Source organism: Martes martes, assembly GCF_963455335.1.
Source record: "Martes martes genome assembly, contig: scaffold_376, whole genome shotgun sequence".
NCBI lineage: Eukaryota > Metazoa > Chordata > Mammalia > Carnivora > Mustelidae > Martes > Martes martes.
In genome coordinates this window covers 1-13,026 of record NW_027666416.1, presented here as the reverse complement: position 1 = coordinate 13,026, position 13,026 = coordinate 1, and the positions used below count along the sequence as shown (strand labels likewise).

At 50.1% G+C, this 13,026-nt stretch overlaps 1 protein-coding gene across 1 annotated transcript; it reads right to left on the bottom strand.

The window, feature by feature from the left end:
* Window positions 1-2,008: 2,008 nt before the first annotated feature.
* CATIP (ciliogenesis associated TTC17 interacting protein) lies at window positions 2,009-9,343 on the bottom strand (the record flags this gene model as incomplete). Its single annotated transcript, XM_080831589.1, is given in 10 exon segments — window positions 2,009-3,194; window positions 3,391-3,479; window positions 3,776-3,852; window positions 4,912-5,036; window positions 6,337-6,504; window positions 6,697-6,783; window positions 7,458-7,513; window positions 7,841-8,041; window positions 9,064-9,286; window positions 9,290-9,343. Coding segments are annotated over 10 exon segments (1,311 nt in total). The 3' UTR covers window positions 2,009-2,963.
* Between the last annotated feature and the right edge of the window lie 3,683 nt (window positions 9,344-13,026).

Sequence of the window (13,026 nt, the reverse complement as noted above, 5' to 3'; positions counted from 1 at the left end):
TTTTTTTTTTTCCACAAATGTCCAAATTGCACATATGAAATGACTTCTTGTGTTTATTCTCTCTTTCCCTGTGGAAACTGTAAGCATCATGAGGACAAGAACTTTGTCCTGTTACTGATGATTTCCCACTGCCCAGAATGACCCTGGCATGTGGAAGGGACCCACTATTTGATGAGCTGAGTGTGAGGTTGAATGGAGACACCTTACGCTCGAGAGCTGTCGCGGTCCAATATGGCAGCCATTGGCCACGTGTGGCCAAATTGAAATTAAAGTAAGACTCCAGTTCCCCAGTCATATGAACCATAGCTCCAGCACTCAGTAGCCACATATGACTAGTGGCTATCATATTGGATGTGGCAGGTACAGATCATTTCCATCACTTCCGGAAGATCTGTGGTCCCCCGCTGCTCTAGACCTTAATCACACATGGCACTTTCCTACTTTTACTCTTTACTCAGGTCATTTTCTCTGCCTGGAGTGCTTTAGCTGATCCTTAATAGAAATCCTACCCATGTAGAATTTGGGAACGTGAAACAGAAGCCTTAAGATCAATTCAACAATTACACCTCTCAGAATGTATCCTTCGGTAAATAATTATTGATCCGTGTGAAGATTTTGCTAGAGAATGTTCAATGCAGCACTGTTTATAGTAGCCAAACCCCCGCCCCTATGCCAAAACAAAGACAAAAAGCAGGCAGTGGGGAGAGATTGGTTAAATTATGGTAGAGCCATTTGGAGCACCGGGGTGGCTCAGTCAATTAAACAATTGGCTGTTGATTTCAGCTCAGGTCATGATCTCAGGGTCCTGGGATGGAGTCCCACATTGGGCTCTGTACTCAGTGTGGAGTCTGCTTGAGGATTCTCTCTCTCCCTCTCCCTCTGCTCCTTCCCCCTTCGTGTTCTTTCTCTAAAAATGGATTTTAAAAATCTTTAAAAAAATTATGGTAGAGCCATCAAAAACAGAAGACTGTATAATGTCATGGAATTCTTTCAAAATACACTGCTAAATGAAAGAAAGCCAGTTATAATGTAGAAAAAAAGTTACAAAACATGAAGAAATTGGGGCCAGAAGTTTCCAGCCTTATATGTAAAGTTTGAAACATTTAAAGAATACAATTAAGTATGTAATTATCAGTTAGTGAGCATGTATTACTGTATGATTTCATTTTTGTTCAAAAAAGAAAAGTCCGTTTGAGTTTTAAAGACCAGATTAAACATTTTATGTAGAAGTGCTTGACATGGGGGCACCTGGATGGCTCAGTCGTTAAGTGTCTGCCGTCAGCTCAGGTTGTGATCCTAGGGTCCTGGGATTGAATCCCATATGGGTCTCCCTGCTCAGCGGGAAGCCTGCTTCTCCCTCTGCCTGCTGCTCCCCCTGCTTGTGCTTGTTCTCTCTCTCTCTGACAAATAAATAAAATCTTTAAAGTCAGACAGTTTTTATTTTTTTTTAAAGCAAAGTAATCTTTGCTTTATTTATTTATTTAAAGACTTTATTTATTTGACAGAGAGAGAAATCACAAGTAGGCAGAAAGGCAGGCAGAGAGAGAGGAGAAAGCAGGCTCCCTGTAGAGCAGAGAGCCCCATGGGAGGCTCAATCCCAGGACCCTGGGATCATGACCTGAGCTGAAGGCAGAGGCTTAACCCACTGAGCCTCCCAGGCACCCCTAAAGTCAAACCGTCTTTAGAAAAAAGAATTTTAAGAACGTGCTGAACACGAAGCTAATATAACATTGTATTGCAACTATACTTCGATAATAAAAAAAGGTAATGTTAAGACAGTAAACAAGCAAACAACTACTTCACAGAGTAAATGCTGAACGAACATGGGCCACTTTTATGCATCAAAAAAAAAAAGAGTAAAGAGCATATTTGCCAAAATGTTAAGAGCAGCTGCCTCTAGGCTGAGAAACTGGGGTGAATTCACTTTCTTCTTTTGGTTCAGCACACTTTTCTCAGTTTCCTCTAATGAACATGCATTCCTTTTGAAATAAGGACAAAAAAGGTATTTAGGAAAAACTCTTTAAGGCTCAACTCAAGTGATAGTTCTCCATGAAGCCTTGTTGCCCTGAGACTGGAGTCACGGCTGCCCTCATTGCAGGGCAGAGGTTGGGGGGTCGGGGAAGTCGGGGGTTCCCTCAGCTGGAAGAGGCAGACCCATGAGTAGGTAAGTGGGGGGATGCAGCCTGCACGCCTGTTACCAGCTGTCCTGGAGAAGCTTGCCTGATATTTGCCGAAGAGCCGCGGCCAGCCCTGGGCAGAAACAAGCCATTGGCCAGACTGGAGCCGATGACTCCCTGCCTATCCTTTTTTCTCAGGGAGCCGGTAACTGGGGACCCTGCACGCAACTTGGGGGTTCCTGTCAGTGGAAAAGGAGGTGGAGTGTGAGAGCTGGCGGCCCACGTGTCTTGGGAGGCTTCAGAGGTGATGAGCGAGGCCCATGGTGGTCCGGATCCCCCACCAGCTCCTGCTCTTTTTCTTGGTGGGGGTGGGGTGGGGGCGGGAAGAAAGGTAATTCGGTTTATGCTTCGGGGCACCAAGAAGCCCTGCCCCTTTATCCCTACGAACCTAGTGACTAAGAGTGTGGCATCTAACGTCAGCATCCAACGTCCAGGTTTGACTCCCGCGTCCTCCGTACGAACTCTGTGAGTTCCTTAACCTTCCCGCGCCTCTCTTTTCTTACCCGTAAAATGGGAGTATTGATTATAGCATCTTGGAAGAAGCGTGAAATTCGATGGATAGACTCTGTTAACAGTTCCTCTTTTTAGCTAAGACACAAGACTCTGGCCAGGGAAGGTTCCCGCGCCCACAGAGGAACTGCGGGGATGGGGCCCATTTATTCCCCCCCCCCCCCAAAAAAAAACCCGCAGCTCGCAAGGCGCGCCTCCGGGTGAGTCCCTCCAGTTCCCCGCTGCGTCCCCGGCGACGGCCCGACTTCCTGCGGGTCCCCGCCCGCCGCGCCCCGCCTAGTGCAAGGGGTCCCGGGGGTCCAGCGAGCGGAAGGGGCTGGGCCGGTGGGAGGAGCGCAAGGCGGGGGTCGGGGGGTGGCGCTTCGCGAAAGGGCCGAAGTACTCCGCGGCGAAGGTGACCACGTCTGCGGGCTGGCGCAGCAGCAGGAAGAGCAGGAAGTCCGAGATGAGCGCCTGGGCCTCCGGGTGCTGCCGCAGATAGCTGCTGTGGCTGAGACGGAGCTCCTCCTGGCGGGGACCGAGCCTGAGCGGGACCCGGGACCCCGCGCCCCGGGAGCACCCCTCCGCCGCCCCCTTCGCTCCAGGGAGGGCCTCCCAGCCGTCCCGGTGTGCCTCTCAAGCAGGCGCGAAGAGGCATCGGTCATGGTGGAATTCATGCGCAGCGGGGAATAGAGACCCCAGGCTGGCTGCAGCCTCTCCTCACCTTCCGGTCCACGAACCTCGAGTAGAGCTCCATATCCTCCTCCCACACCAGGGGCTTCTTCTCAAATACGGGGCGAGGCTCAATCTCATCTGGGTGCGGAGGGAGGAAGGCGGCACTCTCTCACGCCAGAACCTTCCCCAGATACAGGGGGATGCCCAAGAATACTCAAATTGCAGTCCCAGGTGGAGCCCCGGGTTCTGCTCAGATGGCCGGAGTTGCTGGAAGGGGGTCCTTGCAAAGTGATCCTCCCCTAATGGCCTTGGAGTCAGGGGCTGGAGGGCAAAACTTCCCCGTCTCCACTCAGTGCAGCCTCTGCACCCCGGAACGTCCCTGGTTTCCCCACCTCTCCTTCATGAAGTCTCCACCAGCCAGCGGCTTCACTCACCCTTCTCCCTCAAGATAGGCATCTGGGTGATCAGGCAGTACCCTGGGGAACCCACCTGGATTCTCTTGGCCAGGTGCCTGGAATACAACGCAGGTGTGAGAGTGAGAGTCTTCCTAGACCAGCTCACCCCCCCCCCCCGACAGCGGTCCTGGGGGCCTCCCTTTGCTGCTGCTTCCCCAACACCACTTATCTCGGAGTTCTAGGGTCATGTTCATTCCTAGGTCCCCGGATAACGGCCCCGCTTTTCACACTGGGTCTTGTCTGTGCCCTTGGAGATGTGTGCTGGTGTGCACTAAAAAACTAACGAGGGGCGCCTGGGTGGCTCAGTGGGTTAAGCCTCTCTGCCTTCGGCTCAGGTCATGATCTCAGGATCCTGGGATCGAGCCCCGCATCGGGCTCTTTGCTCAGCAGGGAGCCTGCTTCCCCCTCTTTCTCTGCCTGCCTCTCTGCCTACTTGTGATGTCTCTCCCTGTCAAATAAATAAAAATAAAATCTTAAAAGAAAAAACCTCTCGAGCCTCCTGCTTCGTGACCCCCCAAATCGAAACAACATGCTAAGTTATCAAATAAGGAAAGCCAATGATGTTCCGATTATTTGTTTTCCCAATGTGATGATTCTATCAATACCTCTTTGGAAATTTCAAGAAACAGATTCTTCCCCCCTCCCTCCCCAATTTTCTCATGATTTCGCTCCTGTGCTGGGCTAGTGACAGCTTGGCAATGTGCCAGGATGTCCCCCTCTCCCCCCAACGCACATTGATTCTACCCAGTGTCGTTGTTCAGACCTGGTGCTTTTTGGTATTATACCCAGCGGTGGCAGCTGCTTTAGCTACCGTGCCTTAGGCCTTGTGAGGTCAGCATTGACTTTCTCAGCCATTCAGGGCTCCTTGGTGAGGTTTGGGAATGACTGCATCAGGGAAAGCGTACCCATAGGGCACGGATTGGACATGGTACGAATCAGGAGTAAATGTGTGAATGATGTGGAAAAGAGTGAATGATGTGGATAAAGCAAGGGGCCCTCTTCCTGGTGGTGTCCCCAGAGACAGTAGTCTTCCTTGGCCCCATGCCGGCCCCCAGGATCCAGCTCCCAGTCTTGTGCTCCACACTGCCCCCTAACGCCCACTGTCAGTAGCTCACCCATCCGACAGCAGGTAGAACTGGCAGGAATTGGGGATGCCTTTCACTGAGTGGACAGTCTGCTCCACGATGAACACCTCTACCTGCTGGCGGTCCACCTGGATCTTCTGGAAGCCCAGATCTTGCTGGCAGCAGCCAAGATAAGAGGGAGGGAAGTGAGGCTGTTGCCCACCAGCATCTCCCCCAAATCTCACCCTGGCCCTTTTCTCCATCTTGCTGCTTCGTTCCTTGTTTATCAGTGGCAAACAATGTTTGGCTGTCCAGGCCCTCAGCCACCACAGGATTTGAATCGCACCCCCAAGTTAAGTGGGGGTCCCCTTATAGAAAGCCAGTTCTGTGCGAACTTGCCCCACGCTCCCCTCCTCATTTTGATGACCAAGTTCTCCTGGTTGGCAGATTCAGTTACAGGGGTGAGATCAACCAACAGGTGTGAGCCTGAGGAGAGGGGGGCGGGGAGCGTGGGGGGGCTCTTTGAGGGAGGGGTCCACGATGCTCTGAGGAGGGGGCTCGATTGAGATCTGTGACCCCTGCTGCTGCAGGCAGGCTGCCCTGTTGTTGTTAGAATTTAAAACGAGGAGGGGAGCCTGGGTGGCTCAGTGGGTTAAAGCCTCTGCTTTCAGCTCAGGTAATGATCCTAGGGTCCTGGGATCGAGCCCTGCATCGGGCTTTCTGCTCAGCGGGGAGCCTGCTTCCTCCTCTCTGTCTGCCTCTCTGCCTACTTGTGATCTCTATCTGTCAAATAAATAAATAAAATCTTTAAAAAATAAATAAATAAAAACAAAACGCCAGGAGCAGCTGCAGACATGGGCCAAAAGGGGCTAATGCAGGACCTGTGTTTCAGAGAAGGTGGGGGAAGTGACATGGGCCTGTTTATATCAAATACATTGCCGTTTGTCATGTTTGTGACAGAAAAGACTGGAATGTCATTTACAAAGTTGGTCAAATCAGCCCCCAAAATGTGTGTTTAGAAGCATAGCTTTAAAATCTCACATGGCAGAAAGTCCTAGGTATGTTGATCATGAAGTTTTAGCCACAAGAAAAGAAAAAGAAAAAAAAAAAGGAACCCTTCAGGTCTGAGACATAATAAAAATGCAGTTGGAAATGGTGCATTTCCTGATGTTAAAAAAATACGTTTTTTAAAAGCAGCCCTCCGCTATGTTTATTTTTCCTGGACTGACTTCTGGGCAAGAAGCTTTGCTTCTCAACTGCTCCCCGCTTTGGGTCCTCTTTTTCACGCCACCTGCCCCCCACGTGATCTTCGAACACATGAAGACTTGCTTTCTCCTGCCCTTGGAAGTCCCCCTGGCAGGGCCCCAGCCCACCTGCTCTTCCTCCCCTGCAGCTGTCTTTTCCCCTGCTTCACGACCTCTGTGCCCCTCCTGGCTTTCGCCGAGGCCAAGTCCCCCACCCAGGGAGACCCCTCACGTAAGTGGAGTAGCAGAGTTTGCCCTCCGTGTCCAAGGCCAGGAAACGGGCGTTGCTGGGCACCGTCTGCCGCCAGGCCATCACCCTCAGCAACACCAGGTTGGCAGCCTCGGAGATGAAGCCTGTGGTTGAGCTCCCCGGGATAAAAGTCACTTCGGTCTTGACTTCCTGTTCAGGAAAAGTCTGGGTCAGGGACTTCCATCTGGGAAGGGGTGGGGAGGACGGGAAAGCCAGGTATTGGGCTCATATAGGGTCCTTGCTGAGTCTCCATGCCCGGCTCCCGTCCTAACACAATCCGGCCCCTGCTCTTGGCTTCGAAGAGGATGTGGGGAACGGCCCCTACCTGTCTCTCGCCCTTACCTCCCCCTCCTTGACACTTCTGGTCATGGTCAGCTGGTCATCCTGCTTCACCAAAGTCATCTTCCTCTCCATGGGGAGGACGCGGAACTAAGGGCCAGAGCAGGGAGGGGAGAAGCAGGAGCTGGCCTGGCCTTGAACATGAACAGCACCCCCACAGGTCGCCTTGCCCTGTTCTCCTTTAGAAATGAGAAAACTGAGGGAAATTTGAATAGAAAATCTTCGCTTTGTAGCGAAGTTCAAGACCAGAAGGCATATGAGGGTATAATATAAAGTTAAAAAGCAAATGGCCTTCAGAACACGGGTTTTAAAAGAGGGGAATGGTTTCTGTGGGAAAGTTCTTAGGCACGAGTACTTTCCAGTGTGTAAAACTGGTCCTGTTCCAGAAGTTAATGAAGTGGCTGGGGCTGGGTGTGAGAGGCACAGAGCAGGAGAATTTGGAGGTGAGGGGGTGACGGGCCCTTGGAAAAGGCCAGGCTCTGGGAAGGGCTGGCCCGAATGGTCCTCAGGGAGCTACTGGGCTCTCAGCCTGGGGAGCCCCCGGGTGGACTGGACCCAGGGTTTGCGTATTAGAAGGTCGTGAGACGCAACCTGTTGCCCCAGATGAATTGGTTTCCAAGTGTGATGGGGATTACAGGGTAACTTGGAGAGAGCTGAGGGTGACATCCCGCTGAGTCCCCCCATTCTTCTCTCCCTCCCTCCCTCCTGGGTTCTCCGTTCTTTCACCCTGGTTTGAGGTCTAGGCTTGGGGCCCCAGGGGGTACCTTGATGAAATCCTGACTATGTTGCTCCATGACATGCAGTTTCCATGAGAGGTAGCCTGGGGCAGGAGGGGAAGGCTGCGGTCACTACGACCTCATCCCAGGCGACAGGCCGGGAGACCGCAGGGTGGGAGGGTGGGGGCCCAGGCTGGAGGACTCAGGGGGACTGTGACTGCAGGGAAACTAAGAGGTGCTCTTGTCATAAGGCTGCGGCTGTGATTAACATCCCTGTCACCCCCACCTCCTACACACCACACCCTCCTGGCCGGGGCCTTCTGGTCCCAAGGTGAAGTCAAGGGTGGGTCCTGAGTGAAGGTCCTAGGAATGGGGGTGGAGAGGGGTGGGAGGAAGGACGGAGGTGAAGCATCAGGCAGCAACAAGTCTACCCAGGAGGGAGTTTCCGCAGAGCATCTTGTCCATGAAGCCACGGCTAAAGGCATGCACGAAGAGGCAGTGTGACATCACACCAAATTCGTCTTTGTTTCTCCGTCTCTGCACCTCAATGGTCAGCTCTCCCTGAGGCTCCCCCGTGTCTGAGACCATGGCCAGAGTCTCAGAGAACAGCAGCATCTGCAGCTCTTCCTGCTCTGGGGGTGGGGGGTTCCCATGGGCACAGATAAAGCCCCAGCTCCTGGGTCTCAACTCTCAGACCCTCCCCCCTGCAGGGACCCACCGTCTCCACCCACCCCTTCCTTGTCTCCTGGGTCCCAGGCAGCTCCTGCCTCCCCTCCGTTAGCCTGTACAACAGACAGCAGGTAAAGACCCCACCACCACCCTGAGTCCCCACGTCCTTGGGGTTTTCTCTTGACAATTATCAACAAATAGGGGCACCTAGTGGCTCAGTGGGTTAAGCCTCTGCCTTTGGCTCAGGTCATGATCTCAGGATCCTGGGATGGAGCCCCATGTCGGGCTCTCTGCTCAGCGGGGAGTCTGCTTTTCCCTCTCCTTCTGTGCTCTCTCTCAAATAAATAAATAAATAAATCTTTTATTTTATTTATTTTTTAAAAAGATTTATTTATTTATTATTTTAGAGAGAATAATAAGCCTGAGCCCAGGAGCTGGGTGGGGAGGGGCAGAGGGAGAGGGAGAGAGAGAATCTCAAGCAGACTTCCTGGCTGAGCAGGGAGCCTGACATGGGGCTCGATCTCAGGACTCTGAGATCATAACCTGAGCTGAAAGCAAGAGTCAGAGGTTTAACTGACTGAACCACCCAGGTGCCTCAAATAAATAAATCTTTACAAACTATTTTTGGGGCATCTGGGTGGCTCAGTCACTTAAGCATCTGCCTTCAGCTCAGGTCATGGTCCCAGGGTCCTGGGATGGAGCCCACGTCAGGCTCCCTGCTCAGTGGAGAGCCTGCTTCTCCCTCTCCCCCCTGCTCATGCTCTCTCTCTCTCTCTAATAAATAAATAAAATCTTTTTAAAAACCACACAAAAAATCAAAACAAAACAAAAAATTCTTTATGTGTTAAAAAAAAAATCAATAACCCTTGAACCCTTTCTGAGTCCCAGGGGAATCAAGGCTGAGAGGGACAGTGCCAGGTCTGGGCCTTCTCTCTTCCTTCCTCTCCACATCTGTGCCCCCACCGCCCCCACTGTCCAGGCTCACCGAGGGTGCTGAGGAAGTGGATGGCTTCAGCATTGGCCTTTGGGGCTGGCAGACTCTCTTCAGCTGAGGGCTGGTTGTCCTTGGCTTTGGGGACTAGGGAGGGAGGAGAGGCTGAGATGGCAATCTTGGGGAGAGGGACAGGGGCGGGACATGAGTCCCCAAAGCAGAATCCCCAAGGCCACCTCAAGGAGAATGGTGGGGGAGAAGAGGAGAAGATGGCTCTTCAATTTCCAGTACCAACAGCCCTCTTCCCACCTGCGGATTGAAGTTTAGAGGACATGCTGCCTTCTGCTACCCGGGCTGCGGCCAGCTGTCTCCATGGCAACCGGAAGCCAACTACCGCCTCTTAAAGGGCCATCAACACATCTCACAAAACACCCAAACCTTGGACACAATGGTAGAAACTGTGGGCTTTGGAACTCAGGCCATGCCTGAAGCATTGTCCTGCAGAGGGAACATTTGACATGGCAGAGGGGTGACATGGGTCATTAGAATCACCTTAGGGAGTGCCTGGCTGGCTCAGTTGGAGGAGCATGTGACTCTTAATCTCGGGATCATGAGTTCAATCCCCATGTTGGGTGTAGAGATTACTAAAAAATAATAATAGTAACAGTAAACTTAAAAAAAAGAGAATGACCTTGGAAGCTGTGGCCCTGAGTCAGACATGACATCACACATGTAGAACCCACTTAGATGCCCCGTGAATAGTGCCCTATGTGAGAATGATGGTGATAACAATGACAGTTACAGCAAACCCTTAAGCCATGCTTACCGTAGACCTGGCACTGTTCTGGAGGGCTGGACACAGGTGATCTCATTCAATATTCAGACCAACCCTCTGGGCAGGTCCTTTTTTCCCCTGCACTTTATGGCTGAGAAACCTGAGGCACTGAGAGGTTAAATGTCTTCCCAAGGTCACAGGGCTGATAGAGTTGATCCTTGGGCAGCACGGGTTTGAGCTGCCTGGGTCCACCTATATGCGGATGTTTTTCAGTAAATATGGTACAGTAATGTAAATATGTTTTCTTTTCCTAATGTTTTCTTTTTCCTTCTTCTTCTTAAGGATTTTATTTATTTATTTAGATGGGGGGTAGTGGCAGGAGGAGAGGGGGAGAGAGAGAATCTCAAGCAGACACAGGGCTCTATCCCACCACCCTGAGATCATGACCTGAGCCGAAATCAAGAGTGCGATGCTTAATCGACTGAGCCACCCAGGCAACCCTTTTCCTTATGACTTCTTTTAATATTTTTTAAAAGATTTTATTTATTTATTTGACAGACAGAGATTACAAGTGGGCAGAGAGGCAGGCAGAGAGAGAGGAGGAGGAAGCAGGCTCCCTGCTGAGCAGGAAGCCTGATGTGGGACTCGATCCCAGGACCCTGGGATCATGACCTGAGCCAAAGGCAGAGGCTTTAACCCACTGAGCCAGCCAGGTGCCCCTCCTTATGACTTCTTAATAACATTTTCTCTCACTTACTTTATTGGAAGAACACCATATGTAATAATAGAATGTACAAAATGTGTATCAATCAACATTTTATGTTATCTGTAAGACTTTGGGTCAATAGTAGGCTATTAGTAGTTAAGTTTGGAGAGAGTCAAAGTTATATTCGGCTTTTCTTTCTCTTTTAAAAAGAGAAGCAGCAAATAGACAATATGTTGAATCCAAACAAGTGCCACAGAATGGGTAGTGATTGGTGACAAAGACGAAAACTGAGTTACGATAGGACTCAGACCCCAGGCTGTGGCCAATCTGGTCCCCACCTTGTAAGTGTCTGAGTCTGCATCATAGCAGCTACAAAAAGGGGCCCGGCCTGAAAGAAGCACACACACAAATCTTCTCCGAAACCTCCATCACCGAAGGAGTTGCCCACCCACCCCCGACCCCCACCATAGTCCTCAGGAAGGTAATCTCCAATGTCTTCTCATTAGGTAATTACCAACTTTGGGAAGATTTAGAATTATGTGTAAGCAAAGGAAACAGTTAACAAAACCAAAAGACAACTGACAGAATGGGAGAAGATATTTGCAAACGACATATCAGATAAAGGGCTAGTATCCAAAATCTATAAAGAGCTTAGCAAACTCAACACCCAAAGAACAAATAATCCAATCAGGAAATGGGCAGAGGACATGAACAGAAATTTCTGCAAAGAAGACATCCAGATGGCCAACAGACACATGAAAAAGTGCTCCACATCACTTGGCATCAGGGAAATACAAATCAAAACCACAATGAGATACCACCTCACACCAGTCAGAATGGCTTAAATTAACAAGTCAGGAAATGACAGATGCTGGCGAGGATGTAGGAGGGAGAAAGGGGAACCCTCCTACACTGTTGGTGGGAATGCAAGCTGGTGCAACCACTCTGGAAAACAGCATGGAGGTTCCTCAAAAAGTTGAAAATAGAGCTACCTTATGACCCAGCAATTGCACTACCGGGTATTTACCCTAAAGATACAAACGTAGTGACCCGAAGGGATACGTGCACCCGAATGTTTATAGCAGCAATGTCCACAATAGCCAAACTATGGAAAGAACCTAGATGTCTATCAACAGATGAATGGATAAAGAAGAGGTGGCATATGTATACAATGGAATACTATGCAGCCATCAAAAGAAATGAAATCTTGCCATTTGCGACGACGTGGATGGAACTAGGGGGTATTATGCTTAGCGAAATAAGTCAATCGGAGAAAGACAACTCTCATATGATCTCCCTGATATGAGGAAGTGGAGATGCAACGTGGGGGGTTTGGGGGATAGGAAAAGAATAAATGAAACAAGATGGGATTGGGAGGGAGACAAACCATAAGAGACTTTTAATGTCACAAAACAAACTGAGGGGGGCCGGGGGAGGGGGGTAGGGAGAGGGTGGTGGGGTTATGGACATTGGGGAGGGTATGTGCTATGGTAAGTGCTGTGAAGTGTATAAACCTGGCAATTCACAGACCTGTACCCCTGAGGCTAATAATACATTATGTGCTTATAAAAAAAAAAAAAGACTAAAAAAAAAGAATTATGTGTAGAATTGCTTGAGACAATTGAACTAACAATGTTAATTTTTGTGCATGTCATATTGTGCCTATTTGGTATTTCATGTTCTTTAAAATAATTTGGCATAGAAGGATGCTTAAAAGATAAGTCCTGAGGGGCACTTGGGTGGCTCAATCAGTTAAGTGTTTGACTTCAGCTCAGGTCATGATCGTAGGGTCCCAGGATCGAGCCCCACATTGGGCTCCCTGCTCAGCGGGGAGCCTGCTTCTCCCTCTCTCTCTGTCCCTCCCTATTTGCTCATACTCTTGCACACACTCTCTCTTTCGTATGTAAATAAAAAAATCTTTAAAAAATAAAAAAAGAGAAGTCTTGAGACTAATTTACATCAGGCAGTTGAATGGCACCTGGCTGGGTCAGTCATAGAGGGTGGGACTCTTGACCTTGGTGGTTGTGGGTTCGAGCCTCACATTGAGTATAGAGAGCACTTAAAAAAAACAAAAAAACTTTAAAAGATAAATAAATTGGGGGTGCCTGGGTGGCTCAGTGGGTTAAGCCTCTGCCTTCAGCTCAGGTCATGATCCCAGGCTTCTGGGGATGGAGTCACGCATCGGGCTCTCTGCTCGGCGGGGAGGCTACTTCCTTCTCTCTCACTGCCTGCCTCTCTGCCTACTTGTGATCTCTGTCTGTCAAATAAATAAATAAATAATCTTTTAAAATAAATAAATAAGGCAGCTGAATAATTGATTTAGACTGAACTCTGAAGTTAAATTCTTGCTGGATGGGAATGCAAGTTGGTGCAGCCACTTGGAGAACAGTGTGGAGATTCCTTAAGAAATTAAAAATAGAGGGGCGCCTGGGTGGCTCAGTGGGTTAAGCCTCTGCCTTCGGCTCAGGTCATGATCCCAGGGTCTTGGGATTGAGCCCCACATTGGGCTCTCTGCTCAGCGGGGAGCCTGCTTCCC